Consider the following 18665-nt stretch of genomic DNA (forward strand, 5'->3'; position numbering starts at 1 on the left):
TTCAATCCAGTCTGATTTAGATTTCTATACTTCAAACGTACGATATATGCTCACTAAAGGCTATCTATCTTTACATATAAAGATCGGTGAATTTACGGGGTATATGCATATGATTCAACTTCAACGTTTTTATAATGAAATACAAACTATAAAATTAATACGAATAGTTTTATTTCTTAGAGAATTTTAGATTTATGGCAATGTATAATATAAGAGTGTTCTTTTAAAGGTGGAAACTGAGGTTGATTCATATTAGTTTCATGCTTGCCGCTACAATATTCAATATTTTTCTTTCAAATATTTCCATTTTGTGACAATTCATGCTTGCTCACTAAAGTAACATGTTCAAACAACAAACCCTTAATTGTAATATTGAAACATTTAGATGAAATCCTCACAATGCATTGATCTAATCTTTATTGTGTAGAATAAAAAAAAGAGATTTCCGGTCAAAGAAATTGATGAAGAAAAGTCCTGTTAATTTTGACGTAGAATTAGAAAAACATCAAGTGCTTATACACCCAACGGTTTCCAAGTTGAAGAAGTATCCCATAAAAGCTAGTTTTCTTTGAAATCCTATTTATATTAAGTTTACGTTTTCTATAACATTTTAAGGGAAACAGTTCTAAAGTAATTCTCCTCTTGTCGGTAATAATAACAAATATTTTTAACCCTGATTCAAATTTGTATCATTATAAATAATAATAGAACTGAAAAGTCTGTATCGGGCATTGAAATTAAAGATAGAATTACTTGAATATGTCCGGGATACCATTATTATTATTATTATTATTATTATTATTATTATTATTATTATTATTATTATTATTATTATTGGTAAGCTTGTTTGTTAAAAAAAATAGAGCATGAAATGTTAAGCAGTCTTATGGAACTGTAAAATTTTACCCTAATAGTATCTTTTTGTACACTGAAGTATTCGTAAATTGTGTGTGTGTGTGTGTGTGTGTGTGTGTGTGTGTGTGTGTGTGTGTGTGTGTGAACAGCTTCCAGGCCACAAGTTTAATCGTAGAGCAATTGCATTTACATTATTTCCTAATTATTCTATTACGGAAAAAAAATGTAGATTTGAACTTATACAGTATTATACAAAAAATTATGAATATAAATCAAAATATATAGCTTATAACATATAGTTTAATGGGATCTGGTCTAGCTTAGTTAGTTTAGCTACCAATGTAAACACTTCATATAACTTTAACTTGAGGTAGAACTTTAGTATTATTATTATTATTATTATTATTATTATTATTATTATTATTATTATTATTATTATTATTATTATTATCTAAGCTACAACCCTAGTTGGAAAAGCCAGTTGCTATAAGCCCAAGGGCCCCAACAAGGAAAAATAGCCCAGTGAGGAAAGGAAATAAGGAAATAAATAAACTATATAAGTATTGAACAATTAAAATGAAATATTTTAAAAACATTAACAACATTAGAACATATTTCTTAATATATAAACAATAAAAAGACTTACGTCAGCCTGTTCAACATAACATTTGCTGCAAGATTGAACTTTTGAATTTATGAACTCTTATTTAGTCTATGAGCTACTAATATAAATGAATGTCTTGAGATATACTGTAGAAGTATAAGATGTTTTTCTAGAACATGTTCTCTTGCTTGAGGGTACACTCAGGCACACTATTCTATCTAATTTCTCTTCATCTTGGTTTGTTAAAGTTTTTATAGCTTATATAGGAAATATTTATTTTGGTGTTACTGTTCTTAAAATATTTTATTTTTCCTTGTTTCCTTTCCTCACTAGGCTGTTTTCCCTCTTGGGGCCCCTGGGCTTGTAGCATCCTGCTTTTCCAACTTGGGTTGTAGCTTAGCAAATAATAATAATAATAATAATAATAATAATAATAATAATAATAATAATAATAATAATAATAATAATAATAATAATAATAATAATAATAATAATAATAATAATAATGGAAACACACCTTAAATCTCCTTTAATTAAAATAAAACACCATACTTTCATAAAATACAAAGACACTTGATGAGTAGTAGTTCGTTCGTACGTTAAGTACTTGTTAGGTTATTATATTACCAAAAACACAAATTTTTCCTACCTATTAAAGAAATGCTAACAGTCTCTGCCATATATTTGTACTTGGACCGCTGTCTTCTATCAGGTCTATGGAATGTGAAGTGCATCGAATCATTTCATTACGCAGTATTTCCAGATAGTGATAATCGTAATTTTGTTTCGAGTGGATATCCCTCATAGAAAACGTAAGTTATTCAACACCTGCCGACCTACTTGTACTAATGTTGAGTACGTCTTATTTCTGTGCACCTTCTCTTAGTGTACTCTTATAGTTGAAAGTTATAAGAGTACATTATAATAAACTGCCAACTGAAATGAAGGACCTAAAGGGAGCAATTGAATTTAAGAAGAAACTAAAGACATTACCTTTCACAAGATCATGAGTTGGAAGATGCTACAATCAAGGAATTGTATAAGTTATAATGAAAATGTTTCGTTAGATAATTGATATGGACCCGCCCGAGAAGTAGTTCACTCGACTTCAGTGGAGGGTTGGATTTAAACCCAAAACAAGTAAACAAGTAAAGTAGTCATGAAGAGTTTTCAAACGGATTCTTGTTTGGATCGTGACTCCATCTTTCGAGTTACCGCCAGTTCGGTCGACATATCTTTAGTAAGAGCGTATGACTTCAAGTCCTTGCTCTAGTGTAGTTGTTCTAGTATAGAAAGTTTGAAACCTTACTGGTCACAATTATACAATCCCTGAATTAAACCAGGTTTATGTAACTAGATATGACCTAATTAACCTTACTATTTTGGATGCACGATTTTCTAGCCAATCACTTTATCTTGGAAATCTTGATTGTTTTATATTTTCACTAACGAGTCTCCTATTTCGGTAACGTATTTTATTATTATTATTATTATTATTATTATTATTATTATTATTATTATTATTATTATTATTATTATTATTATTATTATTATTATTATTAGAGTGAACAGATTCATATTGAGGATCCGGTAAGCTTAAATCTTTTACCGAGTTGTGCATATTAATTACCAACAATTTAACAATTTTTTTGACATTTTACCTGATTTTCCACATTTTGATTCCTGGTTATATGCGTCAATTTTGATTTGATGACCAGGTAATATTTTTTTTTCACTGTTCGAAGTGTTATTGGACTGTAGACTGTCATTATTCGTTGAAACTATTGACTTTTGAGTCCGGTATTCGTCAGAAATTATTTCATTAGATATTTACGATACCGATACTATTCTTGGCAGTTTTTTTTTCGCCCACTGAAGAACCTTCCCGTGTTTCTATGTCTTATAGTTTCTTAAAGTTTACAGTATATGCAACTATATTATATCTTCAAGGCTATTGGTAATTGCTTAGTTTGCTTGTTTAGATGTTCAATTATGCTATAATAATTTTGTTGGTTTAAGGTTTTTGGGAAAACTACTATAAACATTATTTAGGTAAATAGAATCTTGAAACTGTATTAACAATTTTGAAAAATTAAAATTCATATTGCCTTTTGTATTTTTAGTAATTTCATATGCTTGAAGTTCCTGAATGGCCACCAATTCCGAATTACGATTTTCCCCAAATCGGGTTATTTTGTGCTATCTTAAGGCTGAACTTAGCACTACAGTATACAACACGGAAATATGAATGCATGTGTAATTCTCTCACTCTCTCTCTCTCTCTCTCTCTCTCTCTCTCTCTCTCTCTCTCCTGTTCTTTAGCTCTTGTTCTTTCTCTTGCTCTTTAGCTCTTGTTCTTTCTCTTGCTCTTTAGCTCTTGTTCTTTCTCTTGTTCTCTCTCTCTCTCTCTCTCTCTCTCTCTCTCTCTCTCTTTGTTTTTTTCTCTTGCTCTTTAGCTCTTGTTCTTTCTCTTGTTCTCGCTCTTTAGCTCTTATTCTCTCTCTCTCTCTCTCTCTCTCTCTCTCTCTCTCTTTAGCTCTTGTTCTTTCTCTTGTTCTCGCTCTTTAGCTCTTGTTCTCGCTCTTTGGCTCTTGTTCTTGTCTCTCTCTCTCTCTCTCTCTCTCTCTCTCTCTCCTGAAAGTCACCTATGAGGGTAAACAAAGCGGCCGATCGGTTGCTTATATAAAAATAACCTTATCAAAAAAAAATTTGCGAAAGCAGTAATCTTGAGCGGAATTATATCGATTCCAAGAAATAAACAAATAAAACCTTGGAAATATGACTTCGTGAAAAGGAAAAACAAACTTATTAGATAGTACTTCAAATTCAAATTCAATTTTTATCTGTAATTCAAAAATAGCTCGTTGGTTAGGATCTTAATAATATGAAAGAAATTATTTTTGTTAGACTTTATATGTTAACTCTGACAATTTTGTTATTCCCAATACACTTTATGTACTTCAATTGCAAGTGTTAATCGGTCAATCCACCTAGCGAAATTACGTTAATATCTAATAGTGTTTACTCTATTCCATTTTGTTTGAGCTCAAAGATTATATCAAATCGATCAGTGAAATCTCTCTAAGAAGGAATCTATAATCTGTCCTTGGAGAAAACTTAAAGTTAATAAGCACAATCATGAATTGCAATAAGTATGCAAATTGGTGAAAGTCGTGTTGATTAAGGTAGTTTTCGTTAGAAATTTTTAAGAATTTGTTTATCTCTCTCTCTCTCTCTCTCTCTCTCTCTCTCTCTCTCTCTCTCTCTGAAAACTAGTAATACGTATAAATTTACTCACACAAACACACTCATACACACGCGGGCGCGCGCACACTCACACCAGACACGCACACGCGCGCACACTCACACCAGGCACGCACGCACGCACACACACACGTGTGTGTGTGTGTATATATATATATATATATATACACATCATATATATGTATATACACTATATATATATATATGTATATCCATAATGTAAAATACATATATTTGAATAAATCTTAATGTTATATGTCTGATTGTACAAGTCACCATCTAGTAATCTGTTTTTTAGCCCCACTATCTGCTTTCATTTATCATCATCATCCATCCCAGTGTGAAGTCTGTGATCTGCAAGTGTAGCGGATACGTGTTGTCCAATGGTACATATTCTGCTGGTGACATTATTACTACTTAGTGGTATGGTAGAGGGTGTAGAACAGTGGTTCCCAACCTGGGGAAATTTCCCCCTGGGGGGGGGGGGAATTTGAAGCTACCAGGGGGGAAATAATTACACTACCTACTAACTAAAACAAGCGGAAAATGTCCTCATAGTACTTGTGGCAATTTGTTGTTAGCCATTCAATTTTGATATGTTCATATCAGTTCTCAAAGACATGATATTCAAAGGGAGAATTGGAGTATCATGCCCATTTCTGAGGCAGGCGAGTGTGGGCATGAGGGCTGGGCGGGGCATGAAGGGGGAAATCTGGATGGTTGAACTGGGTGCAGGGGGGAAATGACAAAAAAAAAGGTTGGGAACCACTGGTGTAGAAGCTTCTTGTGCTGTCAATGCCTCCAGCTCAAACCGTAGCAGCTGCCTGTGCATAAAGATTTGTCATTAATTGTAATGGAACAGTTTGCCAATCTGGATCTCTCTCATCCACACTTCACTCATTTCCTTCATCCCTATGACTACAGCTTATACCTTACTACTCCTGCTCTTTCATTGATACGAATGTGACTCGTATTACCTTTAGTTTTAGGGGTTTATTTCTCGCCCTCCAATGTCAGGATGCCTGAAAACTTTAAATCAATCTTGCCCTCCATCAGACACTAAATGTCTGTTCAGGCGGGCCTTGGTGTGTGAAAATAATTTGTTTCCAGTTAATATTTTGCTCTGTATCTTTTCAGTTATTCTTTAACTTTTGGAATTTTACCTGTTACTGCTGCTGTTTGCATGATACCCTAGATTTTCAAAATTTATGATTTATGTACTAAATAGAAACATGTCACACACAAATATATACACACTCGAGCCATCTTTCTCCTCAGATTATCTTATATGCTTGAAGGGGGTTTGATCACTAAATAGCAAGACACTGAATTCTAAAAAATAGCTGGAAATGTCATCACTAAAACTAATAGCTCTAGAGCCTTCTCAATCAAACATTTGCAAGTAAGATTTTTAAAGATATTGTTACAATGTTTATAGATATTTGCTAAATACATATCTAATATCTTTACTACAATATTTTCAACATAAATCTTGTAACAAGATTTACTATAGCAAGTGATTTACTTGTCTTGAGAGATATTTTCCTCAAATTGTCAACAACAGTATAAGAAACCTACTGTTGAATTTTATTTAATTTCCAGGCTGCATTTTACATTCTTCTGATTGGGCTGCTGACAGCAGTAATTGTCTTTATCGTTTAACAGTTGTCAGTTTACTTTCCTGATGTATAACAACAATCTTGACCACATACACAGTTGGGAAGTTTATTTGTGTTCCACTGTAGCATCAAGGCATTTCCATCTCATTGTAACCTTGATAGTGGAATTTTTATTCGATCTTTAAATAATAAAATCTTATGAAAACTACCAAGGAAGTGCTATGTCAGAACAAACTGTTTATCATTGTTAGAAAGTATGGATAAAAATTTATAAAAAGAATCAATCCAAAATGTATCAAATCTTCCTCTTCCTTTTCACAAAAATTACAGTTTACATTCCCCCCATTGTGTCTACTTACAATATTTAGTTTTAAAAGTTAAAAAGTTAAAGTTGCGGGTTTTAGGTCTCCACTGAGACGATCTGCATCATTCTCCTTGGGCGACCATAAGCCAGCAGGGACTATCACTAGCCCCCTCTAACCTAAAAAATATCACTTTGGTACTGTTTCTTCTTCCTTACTTTTTGCAAATTATTTCTTTTCCTCAAATAACCACATTGTTTGCAATTTACTAAATTTTCCATTTAGTTGACACAATCAAGAAATCCAAGGTCTTGGTCGATAACTCGTAGAATATATATTCTTTAGCGGGTTTGGGAAAATATTTATATAACCACTACCTTTGATAAATCCTGTTGACAATACTTGTTTATTATTGGAGGCCTAATACTGATAATTTAGCAGAAAATTTCAATAGATCTAGATAAAAAAAAATCATTGATAAAAGGTCCGACATAAAATTCCGAAGTAAAATTGTTTGAGTTTGGGACCTAATATAGCCCGAAAACTACGACACGTGATATTAGTGACCGTTATGAACCGATTTTTTTTATGTATGAAATAGTAAAAATTACCTCTTATATAACATAATTACTTATATTATTCTTTAGATCATACATTAAAGAGGTAAATGAAACTATAACAATCGTATATTTCTTAAGGAATAGGAGCGAAAGGAGACGCCCATGGTAATAAAATAGACATTTTACTTTTAAGATTGCAGATCATTATGGAAGTAATTATAATAATGATTATAGAGATATAGAATTAAAACGATCTAAAAACGCACCTTAAATCCATCTCAATTAAAAAAAAATACTTTAGTAAAATACAAACACTATTGATGGGAAAAAGTTCGTTGGCGCTCTAATTGCTTGTTAGGTTATTATATTACCAAAATGAAAATGACTTCCCACCTGTAGAAGAAATGCTAGGCAGTCTCTCTTATGCATTCGTACTAGTAGTGCTGTCATATATCAGGTCTATGGAATGTAAAGTGCACCGAATTATTTCATCATGCAAGATTTCCAGATAGTGATGAATATAATTTTGTTTCAAGTGGATTTCCTGCATAGAAAACGTAAGTTTAACACCTGCTGACCAAGTTGTATTTACGTCAAGAGTACGTCTTATTACTATGTACCTTTACTTTACTTTTTATTTTGGGTTTAAATCCAACCCTCCACTGAAGTCGAGTGAACTACTTCTCGGGCGGGACCATATCAATCATCTAACGAAACATTTTCATTATAACTTATACAATTCTTTGATTGTAGCATCTTCCAAATCATATGATCTTGTGAAAAGTAATGTCTTTAGTTTCTTCTTAAATTCAATTGCTCCCTTTAGGTCCTTCATTTCAGTTGACAGTTTATTATATTGTCTAAGCGCACAGTAGCTAAAAGCCCTTTCACCAAATTTACTATTTGTTCTTGGTTCAGATAGCCTATGTTTGTCACTCGTGTGTATTATGTTAACATTTATTTCTAGTTCATGTTTATTCAGGCATTCTTTTAGATATTTTGGTTCATTTTGGTTCAGTATCTTAAACGTTAGTAAGAGTAGCTTGTATTCAATTCTCGCTTTTACCTGCACATCATGTACTCTTATAGTTTGAAGTTTATTTATTGGTAATCATGAAGTGCCGAGTCTTCAAACTGAGTTTTGCCTTGGGCGAGGCCGCCTCTGATATCCTTCGGGCTTAGAGTTACCGTCAGTTCGAGGACATGGCTTTGTAAAGAGCTTGTACTGTTTAGTATGTTTCTAAGTCATCTCTCTACTATAAAGTGTGGTTGCTCGAGTCTAGAAACCCATTGGTCAATATGATGCAATGCCTAAATGTTCGAACTCTTTTTATCTTTATATATTTTCAACTAACGATTCTATCATTTCGGTGACTTAGACTAATTTATTTTGAGATTTTCTTACAAGAATTAAGCGATTTGTTTCTTCGTTGTAATGTGTAGAGATTTGTCGAGTATCAGACAGTTTCAAACTTTACTGAGTCGCTTATATTAATTACATTTTTAACAAGATTTTTCAGAAATTGGTATGAGGTTAGATGCGTCGATTTTGATTTTATGACGTGATTGAAATTTTCACTGTTCGGAGTGTTACAGAACTGTGAACTGGAAACGGGAGTCTATTAAGTTTTTATAGTTTACATAGGAGATATTTATTTTAATATTCTTAAAAACTTTATTTTTTCCTTGTTTCCTCTCCTTACTGGGCTATTTTCCCTGTTGGAGCCCCTGGGCTTATAGCATTCTGCTTTTCCAACTAGGGTTGTAGCTTAGCAATTAATGATATAATAATAATAATAATAATAACAATAATAATAATAATAATAATAATAATAATGATAATATAATAATGGAGAATAACTCGTATGCCAAGTTATTGATTGATGCTATTAACTTTTCGAGTTCAGTATTCGTCCGAAATAATTTGATAAGACGTTTACGATACAGAAACTTTTCGTGGCAGATATTTTCTGCTGAGGCGGTCTCATGACTTACTCGTATTGTCAGGGGTAACTTTGACGACCACTGAAGAACCTTCCCTTGTTTCTATGGCTTGTAGTTGCTTAAAATTTACAGTATACATAATTATCTTGTTTCTTTAAGGTTAGCGGTAATTGCTTATTTTGAATGCTTGGCTGTTCATGTATCCTATACTAATTTCGTTGGTCTAAGGTTTTGGGAAAACTACTATAAACATTATTTGAATAAAATAGAATCTTGAAACTGTATTAACCATTTTGAAAAATTTAAATTTCATTTTGCCTTTCATAATTTAAAAGAATTTATGTTGAAGTATTGATTTAAAAGCTCAAAAGCTCAAGATAGAGTAAACTGACGAAATCTAAACGAAGCCCTTTGCGTCAATGGGCGTAAGAGATGATGTAATTGTTAAAGTTCTTAAATGGCCACATATTCCAATCTACGCTTTTCCAGCTTAGTTCCTTTTTGAGTGTAGGGCAAAGATCCCCCCCCCCCCCCTCTTCCCAAACTGTACTAAAGTTGAGGTGTTATTAAACAATACAGCCTATTGATTTTACTACACCAGCCACCCGTTGAGAGACTACCGCTAGAGAGTCATGGGGTCCTCTGACTGGCCAGACGGTACTACATTGGATCACACTCTGGTTACGGTTCATTTTAATTTTGCTAACACATACACCGAATAGTCTGGCCGATATATCCTTTACAGATTCTCCTCTGTCCTCATACACCTGGCAACACTGAGATTACTAAAAAAAAATTCTTCACCCAAGGGATTAACTACTGCACTGTAATTGTTCAGGGGCTACTTTTCTCTTGATAAGGGTAGAAGAGACTCTTTAGCTATGGTAAGCAGCTCTTCTGGGAGAAGGACACTCCAAAATCAAACCATTTATCTCTAGTCTTGGGTAGTGCCATAGCCTCTGTACCAAGGTCTTCCACTGTCTTGGGTTAGAGTTCTCTTCCTTGAAGGTACACTCAGGCACCCTATTCTGTCTAATTTCTCTTCCTCGTATTTTGTTGAAGTTTTTATAGTTTACATAGGAAATATCTATTTTAATGCCACTAATTAAAATATTTTATTTTTCATTGTTTCCTTTCCTCACTGGGCTATTTTCCCTGTTGGGACTCCTGGGCTATTAGCATCCTGCTTTTCCAACTAGGGTTGTAGCTTAGCAATTAATAGTAATGATATATATATGCATACTTACTATATATATATATATATATATATATATATATAAATATATATATATATATATATATATATATATATATATATATATATATATATATATATATACACACATGTATGTGTATATAGCAAATATATACTCCCATGTATGTATGTATATATATATATATATATATATATATATATATATATATATATATATATATATACATATATATAATGTATGTGTATATATATATATATATATATATATATATATATATATATATATATATATATATATATATAATGTATGTATGATCATATATAAATGTGTATGTGTATACATAATTATACATATACACATGTATAATTCATATAATATACACATACACATTTATAAAGGAATATACATACATATATATGTATGTATATATATATATATATATATATATATATATATATATATATATATATATATATACACACAGTATGCATATATATACATACATATATATATATATATATATATATATATATATATATATATATATGCATAAATACACTAATATGAATATCTTTATGTATGTATGTATAAATATATGCATGCATATGTGTATGTATATATATATATATATATATATATATATATATATATATATATATATATATATATATATTAGTTATATTTATATATATAGTTATATATTAGTTTTATATATATATATATATATATATATATATATATATTAGTTATATTTATATATATAGTTATATATTAGTTTTATATATATATATATATATATATATATATATGTTATATATATACATATATATATATATATATATATGTTATATATATACATATATATATATATATATATATATATGTTATATATATACATATATATATATATATATATATATATATGTTATATATATACATATATATATATATATATATATATATATATATATATGTTATATATATACATATATATATATATATATGTTATATATATACATATATATATATATATATATGTTATATATATACATATATATATATATATATATATATATATATATATATATATATATATATATATATGTTATATATATACATATATATATATATATATATATATATATATATATGTTATATATATACATATATATATATATATATATATATATATATATATATATATATATATATATATGTTATATATATATATAGTTATATATATTTATAACTGTGTATATGTATAATCTATATAAATTTACACATGTAGGTATATTTTTTTTAAATAAAAAAAATCTAAGCACGATATTTTACAAGCTAGAATTTTGTATAAATGGCATTGATTAAAGATATATAAACTATATTTATCCCTTTACTTTAATGATAAATATTCCAAGAAATATGATATTTGTTGCCCACATTTTTAGACATTAGTATCCTGATTAAATTTTGATATATATTTCTATTATACATATGTTAATACTAGTATCGCTGGTAGGCGGCCTATGGTTAATTTTTCAATATGGAAACATGGTTTCCAATTGCTCATGTTAGTTTTGTCTTTTCACAGTATAGGTCAACTTTTTTTTTTCTCTACTTTACAATATTAAGAACCAAGACTGAATTCAGTGTCTTGAAAAATAAAATTTCAAAATTTTTAAAAGAATTTCAATTGATTCGTTAGTAAACATTGTATGGTTAATGATTTATTATTATGGTTTTAATTGTAATAGGATATATATGAAAGATTTACTTTAAAGTTGTTACTGCTCTTAAAATGTTTTAGTTATTTCCTTTCCTCGCTGGGCTATTTTCCCTGATGGAGCCCCTGGGCTTATAGCATCCTGCTTTTTCAACTAGGGTTGTAGCTTAGCAATTAATAATAATAATGATATTATTATTATCATAAGACTAAGCTACAACCCTAATTGGAAAGGCAAGATGCTATAAGCCCAGGGGCTCCAATTTCCTTATAAAGGAACACCTTTGTTAGGAATTACCTCTTTAGTTAATTATTCAAAGCATCAATGTCGTCTTAAGAATGTTTTGGGCTAATTACCCCTCTGATTCCTCTCCAGTAAGTCTTTGTTCGAACTTATTTACTCTTATTTCTTGTACGTAGAATTGGTAATCAATACGGAGATGCATCCACGCATCGTACTTAAAATTCCCAGTAAAAAAAGGAAATAAAATAGTTTAAAACTTTGGACAGCGTGACATTTGACACATCCATCTTCGTCCGGAAGATGTCAACAAACCAGAGAACTTCTACGAATTACGCAAAAATCTCTCGCATCTTTGACTAACCGCCTTGACTTCTGCTCGTCAAGTATGGATGTCGGAAAACTCGATTATTCTGAGAAGACTGACGGCGGTGTTGGAGTTTTCCAGTAGTCTTAGAACTGTCTTTCACGAATTCACCATTTCCAAGGAGTTCCTTGCTTTAATCATGATAAATTCCGCCTTTGGATCTACGTGGTCTCAAAGCCTTGGTTTCTCGTATGTACAAATATTGGAAGATTTTAAAGTTTTCTCTCTGGTTTTGCCATATTAATCCTGTGATTTTTCGGAAACAAGGTCAAGTCACGGGTCATGTCAAAACGTGAGAAGGTAACTGGAAAATGTAAAAAGAAAAATTTGCTCTTTCGTAGAATTTTGAAGCGAGGAGCGACTTGCCCGATGTTAAACACATAAAACTGTACTTTTCTGGGTGTGAAATAATAAACTATATTAGATGCACGCAGAAATTGTGCTGCATAGACTTTACACAAGTTAGTCACTGAAATTATTTGTACATTTTACAGTATTTTGTAGAAGTCATGTTTAAAGGCGAGGCATATTATTATTATTATTGTTGTTGTTGTTGTTGTTGTTGTTGTTCTTTTTCTTCTTCTTCTTCTTCTTCTTGTTATCATTTTTATTGTTTTGGTTGTTGTTATTACAAGCTAGGCTATAACCATAGTTGGAAAAACAGGATGCTATAAGCCGAAGGGCTCCAACAGGGAAAATAGCCCAGTGAGGGAAGGAAATGGGGAATAAATTTTGGTAAAGTAGTTATCAAACTCTTGGATATATTGCATAGTTGGTGTTCGAGAGGACGACATTATTTTCGTATATTGAAACCTTACAACTGAATTAAAAGTAGTTTCTTCTTTTTTTATTCATCACAGTTGCCAAATACGTGTTTATCTTTTTATCCATTAGCAAAATAGTAAGGATTGCAGCTGTTAAGTCGCTAGCCAGCATTCATTTTGCCACTAGTGATCTAGAAGGAACTGAAATTTAATTAAATGTATCATTCTCTTCATATTTTACTTATTTTAAATTGACCATCTTTGCCTGTTGTTTAGTATATAACGATACAAACAGGACAAAGGGTTTCATGAAGTATATTTTACTTTCGCAAAATGCTCGAATTAATGAGTCATGTTTTCACAGTTTTCATTATTTAAATAATTAATAGGATTATGGAGGACTTGACTCATGCGCAGACGAGAAGGTGGGAGGGGCAAGATGGCTTCCTGCATGGTCTAGACTCAGTTCGAACATCGAACCCTCTCAATTGGCGTTGGTCAGCTCATCCCAACAACACGCTGCATCACATTGCTAAGTCTTGATTTAGGTAAGAACCAGGGCTCATTATAAGCACATTTCCTTCTCTATTTAAATGGGTTTTCCATCATTCATTCAATATTTAATTCTATCTTTGCTTTCAACCTCATGGTAGCTAATGGACAAGAGCAGATGAAAGAGTTAATTGAAGAATAACGTCTCAGTTATTCGATCCTTGTAAATATTACTGTATCATAATCGTTGAAAATATATAGAATTGGCTATTATGAGTTATGATAATATGACGTAGTCTTTTTTTTCGTATTGTTTTTATAACTAATATTCTTTTATAATGAGTAGGACCATTCTGATAATTCTGTTAAAGTTCAATTTGTCCTCTCTCATTATTTCTTTCATTGGTTTAATTAACTCAAATAAATGAAAAGGAATCTTATACCAATTCTATTTTTTTTTTATTGTTTTTATAACTAATATTCTTTCATAATGGGTAGGACCATTCTGATAATTCTGTTAAAGTTAAAGCTGCCATTTCTCATTATTTCCTTCATTGGTTTATTTAACTCAAATAAATGAAAAGGAATCTTATACCAATTTTATTTAAGTTTAAAAGTTTAAAATGAAGAAATTGCCTAATATCTTGAGTAACCGAAACTTGAGATCTTTGTGTTCTGTTCATGCGTAGAGGTAATCACTGGTTCCTAATTGCTCACTCCGCAAAATAAGTTTGCGGGGGCACTATCGCCTTATAGATAGTTACAAAGCTTCTAAGCTTACTTATTATTGCAATTAAGCTTATTTTACCTGTACCATACATAAATTAATAATGAATTTCTCAAACTTTACTCCTATCCCATTCTACCTTGAAATCAGAGAGGACAACTCCTTGCTATTATCAGTTTTGGCTACCTATTGTTGTCAGTTTGGACTTCTGGTGTCTTCAGTGCCCTGAATTCGATCAATATATTAGTCTATATAAGCAATCACGACTGAGCTAATATATCCAGTCATCATTTATAAAGTTCTCCTTTAATTTTGTCGTTGAGGTAATTGTAACTTAACGACATTTGGCATTATTTTTTTTATAATATAGGTATTATTTCCTGTAGGCCTACCTTCTTAAGAAAATGAAACACATTTATATACAGTATATATATAAATATATATATATATATATATATATATATATATATATATATATATATATATATATATATATATATGTGTGTGTGTGTGTGTGTGTGTGTGTGTATATATATATATATATATATAATTTGCTCTATCAAAGAACAAATGGAGTCTCCACGGATGGTCTAAAACGTGTTTTAAACATCCCAAATCTCTCTCTCTCTCTGCTCTAGTAATAAGGCATAATCAAAAGAAAAATATAAAAGATATGAATATTTTGATATATTCTTTTTTTGCATTATTTCAGTTACGCATAATTAATTATATATATTTACAATGGTTACAATATTTGTGAAAAATTGTGATATTCACAGGTCTCACTTTAGCTATCTTACACTGAATTGATGTTTTGAATATTGTCTTTCAGAGGAACCCAAGGATGAATTGGAAATTTCTGCTGATCGTCTTATTATTTCGTAAGTGCCTATTATTATTATTATTATTATTATTATTATTATTACTATTATTTATTATTATTATTATTATTATTACTAATATTTATTATTATTATTATTATTATTATTACTTTATTATTATTATTATTACTATTATTTATTATTATTATTTCTATTATTTATTATTATTATTTATTATTATTTATTATTATTATTATTATTATTATTATTATTATTATTATTATTACTACTATTACTACTACTATTACTGTTACTATTATTATTATTATTGTTGTTGTTGTTGTTGTTTGTTTGTTTTGGAAATTGCTATAACGATAGGTCAAAGAAACGCTCGTCTACAGTAACATTAAAATAAAAATAAATACCGTTGTAGATTCAGCTGACTTTATGAGAGCATGGAATCCTATGCCCAACTCTAGAAATCCTAAAAATTAGCCCTAAAGGACCTCGGTAGTCAGGCGCTGTATTCTAAGAACTACTACTACTACTACTACTACTACTACTACTACTACTACTACTACTACTACTACTACTACTACTACTACTACTACTACTACTACTACTGAAAAAGTGCTATGAGGGATTTGAAATCTATGTTTGAAAATCAAGAAGAGGAACATTTGAAAATTGATAAATAGAGTTTAGCATAAAATTCTCTTTTACAATTAAAGTAACAGTATAATAGTATATTAATTTTGAGAGTACGTGATAGGAAATTATAAATTCTCACATTACTCTTTCAGATCTTAATACCAGAGGTTTAGAAGACAATATTCGATGATTATTTCAGTACTTGTAATTTAAAAAATCGTGAATATTGATAAAAATCCCCTTTTATGATGTAAAAAAATCGTAAATATTGATAAAAAATCCCTTTTGCTTATTTCCTTAAATCGTAAGCCATTTATTAAAACTTTTAGATTTCTTATTTTTGCATTTTAGGTTGGATAATAAAAACTAGTTTTGGCGAACGGGGACAATTGGCGGAAACTTCACCTGCGAAAATGCCAAGATCGGATCTTTTTCATCCCGTGACCAAGGGGTAAGTCTAAGTTCTAATTTTCTAGTCTTGCCTAGTTGTTATCGTATATACATCAGATATCTTTAGTGATACTATATGTAAACAAATTTATCTGTATTTATTGATCTGTTTGTTAATTTATATTAATTTTCAGTAACGAACTTATGTCACCAACTACAACACACGAAATGTTGCTCTTTCTCTCCGGAATGTCTCCTACAAATCAACTGTATATCGTCTACGACAGCACTTATTTGGGTATGTAAGAAACCGCATGTATTAATTTAAATGTTGAGGAAATCAAGTTTATATAAGTTTTCCTCGTTTTAATCTTTCATTTTAGGTTTTTCGGGATATTTATACATTGCCTAAAAATATACCATCCATCCATATACCAAAGGCACTTCCCCCAATTTTGGGGGGTAGCCGACATCAACAAGAACAAAACAAAAAAGGGGACCTCTACTCTCTATGTTCCTCCAGCCTAACCAGGGACTCAGCCGAGTTCAGCTGGTACTGCTAGGGTGCCACAGCCCAACCTCCCACATTTCCACCACAGATGAAGCTTCATACTGCTGAGTCCCCTACTGCTGCTACCTCCGCGGTCATCTAAGGCACCGGAGGAAGCAGCAGGGCCTACCGGAACTGCGTCACAATCGCTCGCCATTCATTCCTATTTCTAGCACGCTCTCTTGCCTCTCTTACATCTATCCTCCTATCACCCAGAGCTTTCTTCACACCATCCATCCACCCAAACCTTGGCCTTCCTCTTGTACTTCTCCCATCAACTCTTGCATTCATCACCTTCTTTAGCAGACAGCCATTCTCCATTCTCTCAACATGGCCAAACCACCTCAACACATTCATATCCACTCTAGCCGCTAACTCATTTCTCACACCCGTTCTCACCCTCACCACCTCGTTCCTGACCCTATCTACTCGAGATACACCAGTCATACTCCTCAGACACTTCATCTCCAACACATTCAATTTCTGTCTCTCCATCACTTTCATTCCCCACAACTCCGATCCATACATCACAGTTGGTACAATCACTTTCTCATATAGAACTCTCTTTACATTCATGCCCAACCCTCTATTTTTTACTACTCCCTTAACTGCCCCCAACACTTTGCAACCTTCATTCACTCTCTGACGTACATCTGCTTCCACTCCACCATTTGCTGCAACAACAGACCCCAAGTACTTAAACTGATCCACCTCCTCGAGTAACTCTCCATTCAACATGACATTCAACCTTGCACCACCTTCCCTTCTCGTACATCTCATAACCTTACTCTTACCCACATTAACTCTCAACTTCCTTCTCTCACACACCCTTCCAAATTCTGTCACTAGTCGGTCAAGCTTCTCTTCTGTGTCTGCTACCAGTACAGTATCATCCGCAAACAACAACTGATTTACCTCCCATTCATGATCATTCTCGTCTACCAGTTTTAATCCTCGTCCAAGCACTCGAGCATTCACCTCTCTCACCACTCCATCAACATACAAGTTAAACAACCACGGCGACATCACACATCCCTGTCTCAGCCCCACTCTCACCGGAAACCAATCGCTCACTTCATTTCCTATTCTAACACATGCTTTACTACCTTTGTAGAAACTTTTCACTGCTTGCAACAACCTTCCACCAACTCCATATAACCTCATCACATTCCACATTGCTTCCCTATCAACTCTATCATATGCTTTCTCCAGATCCATAAACGCAACATACACCTCCTTACCTTTTGCTAAATATTTCTCGCATATCTGCCTAACTGTAAAAATCTGATTCATACAACCCCTACCTCTTCTAAAACCCCCCTGTACTTCCCAGATTGCATTCTCTGTTTTATCCTTAATCCTATTAATCAGTACTCTACCATACACTTTTCCAACTACACTCAACAAACTAATACCTCTTGAATTACAACACTCATGCACATCTCCCTTACCCTTATATAGTGGTACAATACATGCACAGACCCAATCTACTGGTACCATTGACAACACAAAACACACATTAAACAATCTCACCAACCATTCAATTACAGTCACACCCCCTTCCTTCAACATCTCAG

The 18665-nt window shown here is 31.6% G+C and overlaps 1 protein-coding gene across 3 annotated transcripts in view; it reads left to right on the plus strand.

Moving 5' to 3' along the window:
* Positions 1-2247: 2247 nt before the first annotated feature.
* LOC137615441 (glutamate receptor ionotropic, delta-2-like) overlaps positions 2248-18665 on the plus strand; it is a 33827-nt gene continuing 17409 nt past the window's right edge. Inside the window, exons 1-5 of one of the 3 annotated variants that reach the window (XM_068345312.1) lie at positions 7632-7761; positions 13847-14005; positions 15509-15557; positions 16500-16599; positions 16733-16836. In XM_068345312.1, the coding sequence (XP_068201413.1) occupies positions 15521-15557; positions 16500-16599; positions 16733-16836 (241 nt within the window). In that variant the 5' untranslated portion in view covers positions 7632-7761; positions 13847-14005; positions 15509-15520. Of the gene's footprint in view, positions 2272-7631; positions 7762-13846; positions 14006-15508; positions 15558-16499; positions 16600-16732; positions 16837-18665 lie in introns of those variants that run through there. The other 2 variants (XM_068345314.1, XM_068345313.1) reach the window with 2 other exon arrangements.

This window comes from Palaemon carinicauda, chromosome 21, assembly GCF_036898095.1.
Source record: "Palaemon carinicauda isolate YSFRI2023 chromosome 21, ASM3689809v2, whole genome shotgun sequence".
Taxonomy (NCBI): domain Eukaryota; kingdom Metazoa; phylum Arthropoda; class Malacostraca; order Decapoda; family Palaemonidae; genus Palaemon; species Palaemon carinicauda.